This window comes from Chelonoidis abingdonii, chromosome 1 (genome assembly GCF_003597395.2).
Source record: "Chelonoidis abingdonii isolate Lonesome George chromosome 1, CheloAbing_2.0, whole genome shotgun sequence".
In the NCBI taxonomy this organism is placed as follows: Eukaryota; Metazoa; Chordata; order Testudines; family Testudinidae; genus Chelonoidis; species Chelonoidis abingdonii.
Genome location: NC_133769.1, coordinates 97,751,867 through 97,768,632, shown reverse-complemented (window position 1 = coordinate 97,768,632; position 16,766 = coordinate 97,751,867). Strand labels below are relative to the sequence as shown.

At 40.3% G+C, this 16,766-nt stretch overlaps 1 protein-coding gene across 8 annotated transcripts in view; it reads left to right on the top strand.

Moving 5' to 3' along the window:
- TNRC6B (trinucleotide repeat containing adaptor 6B) overlaps positions 1–16,161 on the top strand; it is a 283,665-nt gene extending 267,504 nt beyond the window's left edge. For all 8 annotated transcript variants that reach the window (XM_075068137.1, XM_075068133.1, XM_075068124.1 and 5 more), the window contains one exon: positions 2,224–16,161. In XM_075068137.1, the coding sequence (XP_074924238.1) occupies positions 2,224–2,611 (388 nt within the window). In that variant the 3' untranslated portion in view covers positions 2,612–16,161. The remainder of the gene's footprint in view (positions 1–2,223) is intronic.
- Positions 16,162–16,766: the final 605 nt, after the last annotated feature.

The window sequence follows — 16,766 nt, the reverse complement described above, 5'->3', positions numbered from 1 at the left end:
GCCATTGTGACCACTCATTCCACAAGAGCCCAGGGTTTGTCAGCAGCATTCCTCTCACAGATACCAGTCCAGAACATCTGCAGAGCCCCAACACAGTCATCGGTTCATACCTTCGCATCCCACTACGCCATCACCCAACAGACCTGTGATGAAACCAGTTTTGGGAGAGCAGTGTTGCAATCAGCACGTCCATGAACTCTGAACCCACCTCCGGGGGTATTGCTTGTGAGTCACCTAGCAAGGAATGGACATGAGCAAGCACTCGAAGAAAAAAATGTTGTTAATCTTTTGTAGTGTTATCCTTCGAGATGTGTTCCTTGTGTCCATTCTATGACCTGACCTCCTCCCCCTCTGTTGGAGTTATGGATAAAAAGGAACAGAGGTTGCGGAGCCAGCAGTAACCCTTATACCGACGCATGTGCACAGGACTCCAGGGGGCGCTAGGGTCGGTCCTACAGATACCATTAAGGGAAAAAAAATCTCCAGCAACATGGCGTGTGCACACCTAGCATAGAATGGACATGTGCAACACATCTTGAAAAACAATATTTATGAAAAGTCAGTAGCCATATTTTTGTCTGTCCACTTCCATGTTTTAGAAACTCTCAGGTAATAAGCCAGTTCTTGGAGGTAGGAGTCTCGTCCTTTACCAGCAGAAGATGAGGAATGATGCTTTGTTTCTGAATGAGATTGTTGGAACTGCTGCTGCAAAGTGACAGTGACACAACAAGGATTTTGCAATGGATGGGTTGAACTGATGGGATCAGTATGCAAATGAGTATTCAAATTTGGCTGTGTTTATGAAAATTAATAAATTGCTTCAGATGAGCATTAATCTGCAAGATTTTGCAAAGTGATCAATCATATTTTCAATCTGAAACAAAGTCCACCTGAGTTCCAAAGCTAAATTCCTTTCCTCCTCCTGCCTCTCTTTTTTTTGTTGTGTGTTTTTTTTTTTAAGGGAGGTGGGGGTGGGAAGAATTGCTTTGTGAAGGAAAGCTTGTTTTCTGGAGCAGGAATTCTCAAACTCTTTCATAGCATGGACCACATTTTAGTAGAGGTTCTCACAGACCACTTGTCCTCTCGTTCTTGGTTGTATGTATCATTGCCTCCTAATCATGATGGCGTAAGACCCTTGTGGTAGCAACAACAACAGTTGCTTACATAGGAAAGTGATGGTAGGAAAGTATTTAATGTGTTTTAGTGAGAATTTAGTAGCTGGAAATCAGGAGTGGGAATATGCAGCATTATATGACCCGCTAGCTCCCCTTGAGCCCCCAGCAAGTTCAACATGGGCCACAGTTTGAGAACCTTTGAAGTAGAGGGAAAAAAACTTTTATTTGTGTGAAAATGTTTTTTTTAACTCTTTCTACAAAAGATTTTTGAAAACTTTTTTTAATTAAAAAATCTTTGATTTTTTTCTTAGTTTGGAACATTTTAATTAAAATGTCTCAAAGAGAAACGTTACAATTTCTGCATTTTTTCCCCATTGCTGGTTTTCACCCATCTGCAATGATTCTTCAGTTCTCTTCTGAGTAATCTTTACTCCTTGGGGCTCTGCAATGCAGAAAAATAGGGCTAGGAAAAGACAAAATAGACTGTGGTTTTAACTGAGGGGCACTTAAAATAATTTTGCAGATCCCAGACTTCGTTTCCTGTTCTCAGGCCTCTGTTAGTTTTCTTAAATTTGAGTATGAGACTGGCTTGCTTTGGAAGTGCATGCAGTCTTGGGAGCAAAGACTTCTTCCCATGCTCTCAGTTTCCTTTCAGAAATGTTAAAGCTTAAGAAAAGGTTGAGAATCCAAGAAATTTCTTTTCTTTCATTCTGATGTTCTTTGATTTCTAACCTTTTCTTAAGCTTTTGTGTTTTGAAATGATAATACACACGGAACCGGGGAATTATCTCTTTCATATGCATATTTATGACTCTGTTAATGTTTCATGCTCTCTCTGTGGACTGGATTTTCTACACAGCCATAAGAGCTGTAAACATACTGTCATTTTTTTTAAAAAACGGAAAGTTTGTGTTCTGCAGAGTCTGATTAAGCTGGTAAAGTGGAGATGACTGCACCCACCTCCCTTGCTTAATTCTATCACTAATTTCCTTACTGGTCTAGGCAGTCTTTGCCATTTTGTGTCCAAGGTTTGGAATCCTGTGCATGAACCCTGGTTCTTATGTGAACTTTGTTTCTCGTTCACCCTTTTTTCTCCCTGCCCCCACAGGTGTGTGTTGGGAAACACTACCATCCTGGCTGAATTTGCCACAGATGAGGAGGTTAGTCGCTTTCTGGCACAAGCTCAGCCCCCGACACCTGCAGCAACCCCAAGTGCACCCGCAGCAGGCTGGCAATCCCTGGAGACAGGACAGAACCAGCCAGATGCAGTTGGACCTCCTTTGAATCTTTTTGGTGGGTCAGCAGGGCTTGGGCAGTGGAGCAGCAGTGGTGGCAGCAGCAGTGGGGGCGATCTCTCTGGCGCTTCATTGTGGGGGCCTCCAAACTATTCTTCAAGCTTGTGGGGGGTCCCAAGTGTAGAGGATCCCCATAGAATGGGCAGTCCTGCTCCCTTACTACCTGGAGACCTTCTGGGAGGAGGGTCGGATTCAATCTGAACTTAGAACTTTCAACTCTGACCTCGTGACCTTTTTTGGAACAGCAGCAGCACTAACTTGACCTTTTCGTTTTTTTTCAACTTGCAATAAATACATTTTTAAAAGGAAAAAAGAAAACGGAGAGAGAAAAAAGGTGGGTCATTGACAGACTGTCTGAGCACATAGTTGCCTCCCTTATATAACTTCAGTTTTTTCGTTTGGAATATGAATCCAAAAAGAGAACATATCACTCTTGAAATACTTGAATCATGAACGCCAACTTAGAAAGACAATGTGAAGCAAGTACACATACCATTTAAATTTAAACACAAAAAATTAAAAAAATTAGTTTCTAGTTTTTCACTTTTTCATGTTATACGGAAGTTGTTGCTAAGAAACATATATACTGAAAAATAGCTTTTTAACTTTGTTTGCACTGGGTGTGTTTCCGTCCTTAGGTCTACCATGTTGGGTGGGGTTGGGGGTGGGGTTCAAAAGAATTGCAGGGGTGGGGGAGGGGAAGACTTGACGGAGCCTCACTTTAAAAACAAAAAAAAAATGGAAAAAAAAAAACCTCAAAAAAATCCCAACACTTTGTGATTGGCTGGTTGAGAAATACCAGTGTGTTCTGGCACATGTAACTGCCCATGTGTGCTTGTTTCTGGTGAGCACGCATTTTCTCCCTCTCTCTCTCGACTGTCTCAGAATGCTGCATTGCTGATGGGTCTATGGGCTGGCTGGCCATCTGTGTGTCTTGATTCTGAAAACAAGTATAGAGGAGTCCCAGTGACTGAAACAAAATTTTCTTGGGCTGGATTTGTCAAATCTTTTTGTTTTTTTTAATTGATTTTTGGAGGGTGCTAATTCAAGTTTGCAGATCATATTGAATGTGGGTTGTTGCTTCCTAGCCCTTGTTCTGACCCTGTGGTAGAGCAAAACACTGCCATGTCCGAAGGATTTGGTGTGAAGGGAAGCCAGTGTTGTCTTTTGAGTAGCAGTGTATTTATTTATTTATGTCTGCATGTGGGGTTTTGATGAGTAAACCCTAGAATGTTTGTTTTATAATGCAAGCCATTCTTTTTTTCTTCTGTGGAGGGTAAAACAGAGGACAGAAGACATCACGTTTATATGTGGCTAAGACCAATGTTCTTATCTAGTCCCTTGCAATCTTCAGTATCATTGGAAAATTAGTCTCTCATCCCTCTCCCAAACTGTATACATGTACTCACGCCCATTCATGAAGTATCCATCAAAACCCTGAAATTCCAGCCCAACCAACATTATTCTCTTAATTGATTTACTGCTTATATTAAAACTGACAAAACTAAGTTGTGTCAGCAGTTTGCTGGCCTGTCTGCCTCATCTCCTGAAAGCATATGCAGCTAACTCCTTTCTGTATCCCTCCTGATGAGTGTTACCTGTGCCAGGCCTTGATGTATTACAGTACCAGGCCATCACTGACAGAAACGTTTACTTAAGAATGTTCTTAAACCAGTGTGTACTTCAGATGTTTCCTTTTGTTTCTCTGTGTTGTGTTTTTTCCTGTGTACATGGTTTTGCTTAGGCAGGTATATAACTAGCAAAGACTTTTTTTAAAGTATTGCACCTTTTTTTGTTTTTACTTTTTCTGTACTGTTGCTTTTTAATTTCTGTATTTAACGAAAGATTTGTTTGGGATTTTTTGAGCATCAGTGTAATAGTACTCTGGGCAGGATGGGGTGACCTTTAATCCACAGTGCTAGTCAGTGTGTGCGTGTGTGTGCACGCTGGGAACAAAACTTACAACACTGCTTGTTGTGAAAAGAGCTGTAGCAGACCTGAAGGAACATCCCTTTACACAAAGCAGGAGATATTTTGTGGGATCAGGGAGAAGAGGGAAGAGAGAGGACGGTACTCTTCTGAGAAGTGCCACCACTAGTTGGGTGGTGTCAAGCTCTGTGTTATACTGTTTAGCATAAAGTGCTGACATTCTGTACCAGCAAATACCGACCCATTCCAACCCTGAGTGGGAGTGTACCTCTGTTGTCCTTATTAACTGTAGGATGTGGGGAGGGGAGGGGAATTTCTTTTCTTTAGCATCTTCACTGAAGGTTACAATAGTGTCTAATGTATTTAACTCTTTAAACATTGAGGGGAATGGAAAAGGCAAACTGAAATTGTGTGTGTGTGTGAGAGAGAGAGAGGGGAGGGAAAGGTGGGGGAATTCTGTGACTTTTTTTAATTGCCATATCTGTGTAAACCCAGTGTGACATTGAAGGCTGACTGAGGGGAATGCTACGTCTACATATGCTTATACATTCATATGCAAAGTGTTATGTGATCCAAAGGGTGTGGGTGTATAAACTGGAGTCTGCAACATACTATCTGGTCCTTTTTTGAATATTATTTTTTGTTTGGTTGGTTTTTTTTTTGGTTTTTTTTTTACTGTGCCCTCTCTTCCATCCCACCATACACATTGAAGCCAATGTTTTTCTTCCAACTCCTACCAGTTAGGTTTGTTCCCTCCCTCCCCCCCCCGGCAGAGCTACATTGTCTCTGGTAGCCTCAACATGAAGATCAGCCATGCGCAGAGATGCAGGAGAGATAAAACCCCTGTGCCAGCAGTACTTTCCAATGAAGCACCTATGATGGCCTGAATAAGCCAGTATCCATTCTGTCATGTGACTCGCCCATCCTGGTTCACTGCTGTGTTCCCACCTCCTCACTTCTCTCTCCCAACCTGCCCTAAGGTCCCTTTACCTGCACTTTGGGTTAGATGAGTTCATTGCGATACTACGGTGAAAGCCGGGTGCTAGAGCCCCTCTTGTTTACAAGACATAATGAGGGATTTGAAATATTTAAAAATGAAAAGCTAAAATGTTCTTCCATAGTAAGCTTAAAGAGGAAAAAAAAATTTAAACTTATACACACAAAAAAGACCAAAAAGTTCACGCATTCATGCATGCATATATATTAGATGAAGACTAACTCTGGGAGCATTTAACAGTGTTTTTTGTTTTTGTTTTTGTTTTAACATTTATTTTCCTGCTTTAAATTTGCAAGCTTTCTCAGGAATTCTAGGGTAGGAAGCCAGTTTTTGAAGATGGTTTATTTAACCGTATCTTATCCTAAATAGATGGCTGTTTCTTTCCTGTTGATAAACTTTTACAAGTTTCTGAATCTTCAAAAACTTTGAAAGTTTTTACTTAAAAAAAAATTAAAAAGCAGAAAAATCTCCAAATGTTACTGTCATAACTGGGGATCAAGCATTTTAAAGACTGTAAAAAACAATAATTACAACAAATTCAATAAGCACAACAGAAATTCCTTGTATTCTTAGAAAACCAAGTTGTGGGAGAAGGGTTGTTCTTTGTAGAGTGCTGTTAGTCTCATGTGGGTACAGTTGCATGGGGTGGGAGAGAGATGTGTGAATGGAAGTATAATCACTTAGTTCTTTTTCAGTAAAAATTAGACTGAACTATCCCTCCAAGCACCTTTTAAAAAAAAAAAAAAAAAAAAAAAAGGCAACTGTAAACCTAACCCAAACCTATGGAATATCTTAGCAATGGAGCAGTTGTATCTTGTCTCCTTTTTAATACAGAAAATGATCAAGAGGGAGAGAATTTGAAAATCTCCTGTGAAATGTACATTAGAGAACAAAAGTCATTATTTTTAAGTTTCCAACTACCCCTTAGTCAATGTTAATCCCCATTATGAAGATTTGCTGCTTGCTTTTCTTTGTCTCTCACCCAGAAATGTACTTTAATTTTAGTTTTTTTGAGGGGAATATTTAAGCTCTCCTGCTGATCCCACAGGTGCCAGCTGTCAGGCCTCCCCGCCCTGAGAACAACTTTGCTGATCTCAGTGTTGGGATGAATAACTCCTGTCTCCCACCAGAAAGGGAGAGGGGCCTAATCTGCCTGAAGTTTTTAGGCTGAAACCACAAGCCACTTTAGTGCCTTTGTACATATACCCACACATTCTGCAAATGGAGGCATATGTAATCCAGTCGCTCCATGAAAATGAATGCACCTGCTCTTAGAATAGAAAACGTGATGAGGTGTGTTACGTAACAGAAGAAGTAAGAATGCTTTTTATGATTTGAAAAATCAAATGCCAAGTTTCTCCTATCACTTCAGTTGTTCTCTGTTTGTGTGTTGCATTCTTCCTGCAAGTGTGTGCATGCAAGTGGGTTAAAAACAAAATGCCAAGTTAATCTGGAAAATCATAGTGTGACTGGCCTGTAGAGAGAGATTCTTTAGTTTCTTTTTCTTTTTTTAAATTGAGGGGAAGATATTTATCTGAATGCTTTGCGAGAGGCTGTGCTTTATCAATTGGCAATGTCCGAAGAACAGAAAATGGTAGGACTTAGTGAAAAACAACTAAAGTCTTTGCTGCAGTCCCTTGGAAACAGCCATAGCTGATGACTACTAAGAGGTTAGAGCACTGAATCTTTGGCTGTGTCATTTCATAAGGGCATCCTTCCCCTCTCCAAAAACACCCCCATGCCTGAACTCCATATAGGCTTTATCTTTGGCACTTGTATCTTGAGTCATCAATTTATAAGTTGCTTGAGGGACTTTAATACCTCCCATTTTCCAGTCTGAAAAAAATTAGTTGTCAATTTTGGTCCTGTCCAAATTTATAGTTGAAACCATGCAAGTAATACTTGTCTAAACACTGTCACTAGCTTGGTTCTATAATGTTTTTTCTGACCATTTTGAACAATAGTTTTGGAGGACCATGCTAGCCAGACAGCACTCTCCTATAGGCCAAATATGGCTTGCCTTTCTCAAACAAGCAGTTCTATTTGATGTCAGTGCCTGAAAGAGGCAAGTAGAATTTGGTACTGGGTAGATCTGGCTTTTAGATCACTGTTCTCGAGAAGGCATTTGTGACTGTCCTGGTCAGGAAAAATGTGCCAGTTGCTGCTAGCATTGTTTCACATGAACACCATGAAAAGAAAACTAGGAAAAGTTTGTGAGAAGAAGTGGAAAGGGCACATCTTGGAATAGATTATGAATCTCTACTGCCAGTTGAGGTCAAATGTCAAGTCCTTCCTGTTAGTCTCAAAAACAACATCTTCAGTTTCCCAAGATGTTAATGAAGAAACAAAGAATGCACCTTGTAGCAGTTCTGTTCTTGATTCTTGCTTCTCATGGCCATATAATCTAAACACATACATGTCTCAATTATTATTCCTTTCTTCCTGATTTCCTGTCTCCTCTGTTTTAATCCTCCACTGTTTTAATTTTTCTAATTACATTTTAGCAATTTTTCCTTTTATGTTCTATTTTCTATAAATTCTGCTCCAGTACCAGCTGCTTCCCTGCTTCCCCTGAATGTTGCCTGAATTGTCTGTAGGCTTATTCTCTGAATTAGATGGGTTTGATCTCTTCTCCCTTCTGCCATAGTAACTTTTATGAAAGTGATAGTGAAGATTTCTAGTATGCAAAATGAGAAACACGAGCAAAGTAGGAAGTCTTAAAATATGACACCATTTCTAGTGGAAAGCAGATTTAATTTCTTGAACTGGGTGCCCTTTGGGAAGACTTTTAGTCTTTTCCAATATGCCTGTCCTTTTCTGGACACTTTTCCATCAATGCTGAGGACCTCTACAATCAGATGGTGTGAACTTTTTCTTAGACTTTGGTTTTCTGATGTCCAGCTTAAACAGACCGAAGAATTTATGTATTGAACAGAGACCTTAAGCCAAACACGTTTTACTCTGAAGTATAAACAGGATGTTTTCAGTAGACTCCAATATTAGAGAACAATTCAGCCTTTGTATTAAGTTGACCTCTCTTTTTTAAAAAAAAATTCATCTTGAAGCTTTCAAAAATTAGTACATTAGAAATCTTGGTCTTTCTACTTAACACTGTTTTTCATTGCAGGGATTTGAACTGGCAAAGGTGACGTGTAATAATTTGTAAAAGCCAACGTTCTCCTCAGTGTACGCTCTCCTTCCTTATCAAATGCTACCACACCTCCTCTGTTCATGCCTTGATTGTAGAATAATCTTCTGTTTCATCCCTCAGCTGCCTTTCCCTCTTGCTGGGTCTGACTTTGCTCTTGCATGTGGCTCTCCCATTGACTTAAATGGGGGCCCAGTATGTGCATCTGAGATCCAGATTGGGCCCTCTGGGTCAGATCCAGGAAACACTTATAGCGGTAATCCTTACTCCTTCAAGTTAGTGCCACTGACTTGAATGAGTAAGTGCTACTCACAGGAGTAAGGGCTATTTGTCTAAGTAAGAGGTTGCAGGATCAGGATTTAAGATTGTAGCTGTGGAGCTATAGTGCTACCAATACAACCAGGAACACCTGCCTGTCCATGCATATTAAATTCACTGCAAACCATGTGACTTCAGAATCCAGGACTTCTCCAGTATTCTGAGATGCTCGTATAGTACTTTGCAGGTAGTAGCTCAGGATATGAAGTCCTGATTGACTGGAGTGGAAGTTAATTTTTTTATCTGCCCTGGGAAAAATTCCATTATCGCAAGGATGGATGTCTCCTTAACTGTAAATATGCAAAATAATAATCCAGAAAATACTCCCAAAAATACAAAGTTGAAATGATGTATAAGAAACTAAAAACTGTTGTCAGGAGAGTGTAATTTTATTAAGACCGAGTTTTGTCTTGTAGCTGAAACAACATATGCAGAACCTGTAGCCTTTTCTACACTAATTTTTCAAAAAAAGAAAAATCCAACTGGTAGTGTTAGTGACATTAGGAGTCCAACATAGAGGGGCCACCAGTTGCCTCTGGCGTTTTAAGCATATGTTGACTATACCTACTCTGAACAGACTATAGATGACGTGATGCTTACAATACCAGAAGTCCACCAACACTAAGGCTTCTTGTGTGGCTGAATAAGTGTTGTTAATAATGGGAAACTTGTGCAAAATTTTCTGCAAAATTAGCTTAAATCTTTGTAGCTAAATAGAGTTTGCAGCTAGGACTGTACCCTACCTACGGACTAACCTTTTAAGCACTGTTCTAATACATTTTGTCTCCTCTACAGACGTTTTTCAGAAATATCTCACCATTGCAAATACCAGCACAAATGAACTTGTATTACCAACAGTGGAGACATTTTGGCAAAATTTCCCTGAAATCAATAAGGCCATACAGTTTAGTCCTTTTTACACTGACTGGCCAGGCTGTATTAGAACCCTGTTTGTCCACAATAAAGTCCACAATGCTGCTATTAAAACTGAGTCAGTGGACTTCGTTACAGCAGTTTGGTTTGTGCTGTAGATTGGACTTCAGCCATGTTCTGTGGCTGGCTAAAACCTTAGATGTGCTTTAGCTCCATTATGGAAAATGGTTAAGATCCCATCTGTGCCACCGAAAATGTTCTCATGGTCTCCAGACTTGTAGGGTTCTAAGCCTGTTTTTTAAACTGTTGTCAGGCCAATGTAGATGTAACGTAATAAGTGGCATGCAACAAAGCAACATTCACATGCTGCAAGAGTTTGTGTGTGTATTGCTTTTTATAAAGGTATGCAGGAAAGTATCTGAAAATCTCCCAGAACCTTGGGTTGTGAAAAGAGCATCTTGCAAACTAAGTGTCCTGAGCAAAGAGCCATTTCCCGCTGTGCATGTGGCAGTCAGTAATGGGGACATCCAGCAGTGTTAAAACCAGGTGGAATTTTAATTTTTTTCTCTTAGCCAGAGAGCTGGAATAATTTTGACTTGACCCTGGGAACCATTCCTATAAACACAAAACAGTGCACTCCAGATAAAATGGTAGAAAGTATGTGCCAGACAGTCACTGAATATTCTTTGTGGCACAGTCTCTTGGCTGTTTGGTGGGCAGAGGGAGAAGAGGGGACATGGGAAGAGTTTGCATGGACAAACAAGAGATAGGCAGTGTTTAGCAAGAAGTGTTTCTTTTTAAGCACTAAATGCCTCATCTTAGGTAAAGTACAAATCAATGCATTCAAATAACAAAATTCGTCATTTTTTTAATTGTTTTTAACCATGACAAATAAATGGAAGTTTCTCTCGTGTTTTAGATGAAACACCCTTAGGTGAACATGGTTCCTTCTTAATACTAATCTTGAGCAGCAAGAGCAGGTTGCACAGCTTGCTGGAAATAGATATTTTAGTGACATGGTTATGATATTAAGTGCTTTTCTTCCCCTTCCCTACCCCTTCCAGAATCCGCTCACCCTCCTTATATAAGGTGCTGAATGTTTTGTATGTTTAGTGGGAGGTGCAGGAGGAGCAGAAGACTGAAAAGGGAGCCAAGATAGAACAGCCTTACTTTAGGGGGTAGCCTTACAACAGAGCTTTATATGGGGGGTGTGCTGTATTCCAAAACATGTAAGCCAAAAATGGAAAAAAGCGTTCATTTATGCAACAACAACAAAAAGGAGTGTTGGAAAACTTCTTCAAGAAATATATACCTTCTGAAGGTAGAGTGGTATCTCACCAAGTGATGCGTTTATGATGCTTCTTCCTGGGTCAGTAGGGATGGATTGGGGTATAAGCGCTTAACATTTTCCCCTCTTTGTTGTTTTTACAAGCAGTAACTTAAATGTGGTATTTATGAATGTGCCTTTGTGAGTACAGCAACTGTCTAAGGAGACTACTTGGGCTGGAGTAGGGAGACAGTGGTCAATTCATTCTTTCAAGACATCAGATATAAAGATGCCAGCCCACTGATCCCTTTCAACAAGTAGCATCTTTGGGCTGTTCTCTACACTGCACAGTAATCATAAGTGGCGTAGAGGTTTGGGGTGTGGGAAGGGACATGACATGATGCACAGAAGCTGATGATAGTTTTAGGCTAGTCCGCAGTTGCAGGTTGAATTTATATTTGTATTATGTAGCTTCTCTTTTGTGTGTGTGTGTGTGGCTTGCTTTAATTTTTTGTAAGCACTGGAGAATTGAAACACAGTGATGTTTGAGACACATTTATGCATGTAGAGAAGAAGGTGTTTTGAAGCTTCTGCCATTTGTGGGTATAGGCACACTTTTACCCTTTCTTTCCATGTCCTAATGAGAGAAACAGGAAAATTATATTTTTTTCAACCCTTCAACTTCCAGCACATTGAACGTTGCCATTTAAATTAACAGGGTATTACAAGAATAAAAAAATGTTTTTGAAATGGTGAGGTAGAAGTGTTTAAAAAAGAAAAGAAAAAAGTCTGAAGTAATTTTTTGTTTCTTCGAAGCTGTTTGTAGCTAAACATGGGAATCTGCAGTGTCTCCTTCCATTTGTTTTTCCCTATTATTGCACCTCTTCACCCCAAATCTGAGGTGTGCAAGAGCTGTTGCATTAGCCCCTTTCAGTCCTCACCCCAAAAAGAAACTCCTAATGGGACCCTTCAGTTCCATTCAGGAAGACAAAGGGAGGAGAGACTCTGCAGCTTTCTTTGCTTCGCTCTCATTCCTCTCTAATGGCCTTGAAATGTATTATTATGCAAATGTGAATTTTGATACTGAACTTAAGAAGAGGTGTTTTTTTTTTTTTTTTTTAAAAAAAAAAAAAAAAAAAGGTCCCATATGTGGTCAGCATTGCTTCTTTATTTTGTAAGTGAATTGTAAACTATGCATTCTGCTGGGGGGGTATAGGGGAAGAAGAGGTAGCTTTGCTAAACTGTTCAGCAGTTTCTGTGTCCATGGTGCATCCATGTTGGGGTGGAGGGAAGGAGAAAGTGATGAATTCTCCAAAACTGTCTAGTTATCAAAATTGCCAACTTCTGAAAAGAGAAGTTCCCAAGAGACTCTTTCGAAGTCAGTTAAGATTGATTCCAAAATCCAACTCAAATTCCGCAGGATTGTGAATTCTAGCCATGCAGTGTTAACCAAGGGCCAACAGTGTGACATGAGACCCCAGCATTCCTTGGGAAATGATTTGACCACCTCCTGTGTTAAGGCCCATTTCAAGCTCAGGAAACAGAGTCCCTCAGGCACTGTCTTTTGGGATTTACCTACTCACTTTCCATTCAAACAGCTACTCTCTCAGGAGAATCGGAACACAGACGCTCCTTACTCATAAACTGTCTACGTGAACCTTTTCCTAAAATTGCCACTGTTACTGTCTCTAGTGTAGCTCTAATGGACGGGAGCACTATTACAAACCGGGTGCTGGTGTTGTAGCTAACTCGTCAGCGAGCCCTGATCAGAGCAGGTGTAGGAGAACTTGGCGGTTAAAATGCTAGTAACTACCAATATCTTGTCTATACTAGTGCTACTGGTGATGTAGTGAGGGTGGTAGTGATGGAAAATTTTAGGGAACAAAGACTAATGTAGATAAAGCCATCTAAATTAAAGAAATTAGTCTTGTGTACTGGGAAGTGGCTGCTGTCCCAATGGGCAAAAGAGGATTCACTTTCTCACCCCCAAAATGCAGTTGATTTTGTCACTTACATGTGTACCTGGAGCTCAGTGGGCTTCTTCAAGTGGTCTCATAGAAAAATGTAAATCTCACTGCCCTGTTCGTTGTCTTAATAGGAGCTTTGTGTTGACTTGACTTTCCCTTGCCCATGGTGAACCATGGTACCTGCATTACCCTTGGCATTATCTTAGATAACAGTATCATAACTGAGAGATTATCTTGCCTGTATTCAGTGTTTTTCATGCAGCAATTTTATTTTTTGTTGACGTTCGCAGTACTGTAATGAGTAATAGACTTGATGTTGACACTCTCCTCACATCTGTGCCTGCCTTACAGATGTGATCTTATCAGGGTTCCACACTGTTGGATTGCCTTTTAAAAAATAAAAAAAAAAATCCTGAAGTTTCAGTTCTTCATCACAAAATACCTCATGGTACATTTCCCTTTTTAATGTAACCTTTCAAGCCCTGTGTTCTTTTCCAACCTTGGTGGGCTTATCCGCTTCTTAGATCTCCTCCTGGGAGAGAGGCTTAGATTAGTGGTTTAAGCACAGGACTGAGAGCCTGGAACTCTTGAGTTCTAATCCTTGCCCTTCCTCTTCCTCTTGAGCAAGTCACTTAACTTCTCTGCCTCGGTTTTTTCATCTGTACAATGGGGATAATAATACTAACCTACCTCACAGGGGTTTTGTGAGGATTGGATAGTTCTTGTCTGTAAAGTGCTTAGCAGATGAAAAGCACTATATAAGTATTATGAGTTTAAACAGCAGGATAATTCATTCTTAACATTGTTTGCTTCAGGTGGGAAGGGGGGAAAATATAACACTTCTGCATTTAAGCCATCAAAAATCTAGATCCTAAATGACTTAACAAAGCAGAAGTCAATGGAGAGTTTAAACAATCCATATTGCTTAGTTTCTCCTTCCCCTCGCTATCAGTCTCCTCCCCTGCCTTCCATATGCAGTAATGCCATTTTTCTTGTAGGTCACAAGCCCATTCTTTTAAGCAGACATTGAGCCTGGTTGGATTGATGTACTTGCAACTTTCCTCCTCTTCCATCAGATTTCTAAATTGGATGCAATGTGTCATCTTTTTCCTGCCTTTAAACAGACTTTGGCTGGTGAAGTGTCATCCCTCCATGGACGCATCTCTTCCTGCCTTCAGGAAGGGAGGAGTATCTTGTAGATCTCATGGGGATTCTAAAAGGAAGAGCTTTGTCACTTTATGCTTCTCTAGGAATAGAGGAGAGTGTAGCTCCCTGTAACTTATGAAAATGGTGTTATGCTGCCACTTCAAATAAGGTGTCACCTTGTCCCTAATACACAGAAGCCATCATATACCAATAGTACATTGAAACAGAATGACATTCAATAGTAGATGCTGCTTATGTATATGCCTTATAGCTCACCCAGAATCTCTGAGAGGGTGGTGGGGGAAGAGGTCTTTGTTGGGTAAATCCCACAGCTGTCAGGGAACCTCTGATACTTTCTCCCCTCTCCGATCATGTTGCGGTCAGTTTCTTCTCTCTTGGATGAGTGTCTCAGGGATGTGCATATGAGCCCATGCCTTTGGAATTTGGTCTTGGAAATCTTGAGATTTTGGTTTCAATTCTGTATTTGAAGGCTTTTTTTTCCTGACACTTCACTGGCCCTCTCCATCCCTTGCATTGCTCCCTGTGCCCATAGGATCATCTCTTCACTCTGCCATATGTCACCCTCTCCACCTCTGCCAGCACACAAGTGAAATCTGTCCATGATTCCACAAAGAACAAAACTGAAATAGTGCATGGGTGTTCCTAAGATTTGCGTGCAATTGCACACGATTTCTGAGGTGCAGATAGATGTGTTTTCCTTCCTATACAGAAAACAGAACAAACATTGCATAGCTCTGCTGATGGCAACTCTGCACTGTTTACTTTTTAATTCAATTTTATGTCTTTTCCCAAAAGAACCAAATTCCAAAACCAACCTTTTTTAGAAGGAGGGGGTGAGGAAAGCAAATGGTGGGGAGGGGTTCCAAACTATTTTCGTTTCCACCATTTGGATGGAGACATGAAATGCTGCTTTGAAATCCACAGACCTGAGGAGCTATGTTTACAAAGACAAAAGCTTTCTACCTGATCAGGAACCTGGCTGATGGTGGGCATCCGAGGTTTGGTGAGGTTTTCCTCATTGCTAACAATCAAGTCAGGTAATGGGGGAGGAGCTGTGTCTTGAGGAGGAATGGAGGAAGAGGTTAACTTAATCTAGCCTTGTTTCTAAAATAGATTCCCCTTCCTCTCTCCTTCCTTTAAATAAATAAGTGCATGCAGAGTGGATAATCACTGATGTCCAAAACTGCTGGATTAGAAAGGCAGCTTTCCTTCTTTGCACATAAATAAGGTAACAGGAAGGTACAGCTAAAGCGCTCTTGCAGAAACACTGTCCCCCACAAGCAGATGTAATCATAAAAATGGTGGATGTGCGTATTGATGCTCTTTGCAAGTTACCTATGAGTGTTTTTCTTATACTTGAAATAGCTTTCTTTATTAAAAACTAGTTTAATTCTAGTCCTGTCCCCTCCCCCATCCCGGCGCCCTGGGATGGGCAGCAGAGAAAGCAGACAAGGGAGAATAGAGAGGAGGTGACACAATTCCTTTCATGCCCAGGTTTCATTTTAATTCTCATCCATACACCCTGGTGTTTGAACTTGCTTTCTATCCTAGTGGTTTTCCATGGACACAGAAACTCAGCACTTTGAGGTGCTTTTGTATGGCAGGCTGCCCCCCCCCTTCTCCTCCTCTTCTGTATTTTTATTTTACTTTTAGTATAGTGGTACTTAAAATCACTGGTTCACTTAAAAAACAATAAAATGTTTAAACTCTACTAATGTACAAATAAGCTGAAATGTTGCATTTTATGTGTATTTTTTGCCATAGCAGGTACTGTATTTCTCATGCTGGATTTCAAAAAAACAAACAAAAGGGTGATGTTTTATTGGAGTGTGACAAATTAAGAGTAATAAGGAATTAAGTCGTCGTCATTTCATTGAAACTGAGAGATGGTGTAATACATATATAAGTTTTCTGAAGGTTTTTTTGGGCTTTTAAACAGCTTTTTTGTTTTTATTTTATTTTTATGTTTTTTAAAGATATGATTGTATTATGTGCAACTCAGTTGCTTACATTATAACTACAAAATATTTTTGGGTTCCTGGAAAAAAAGAGACTAATAAATGTGTTTGGCTGCTAAGCGTTTAATATTGTGGTATCTCGTCAGTTTATTCTGCCAACTGGCCATTCCCTACCCCAACACAGTTTACATCCCCCTGGCAAATCTACAGTTTATTTAGGAGAAAAAGGAAACTTAATCTACTTCCTCGGACCATAGTGGTCCCAGAGCTGTCATGCAAACAAAATACAAAACATACTGTAGAAAAGATGTGCCTCTGAGTGACCAGCCGAGCCCAATGTGGGGTGCTTTCAGAGAAGCAGAACTGCAGTTTCAGGGAGGATTTCCAGAAAACTAAAGACTCAGGACCAAATCCTGTCTTTGCTCATGCAAATAGTCCCACTGACTTCAGTGTGAATAGCAGACAACATTTGGCCCATGCAGTAGAACCTCAGACTTACAAACCCCAGAGTTACGAACTGACCGGTCAACCCCACATGTCATTTGGACCCAGAAGTATGTGATCAGGCAGCAGCTGAGACACCCCCCCCAAAAAAAGGCAAATACAGTCCTGTTAAATGTAAACTTAACAACAGAATAAAGGAAAAGCTTAAAACAATTTTTTTTTACAAGGTAAGGAAACTTTGTGCTTGTTTCATTTAAATTAAGATGGTTAAAAGCAGCATTTTTCATC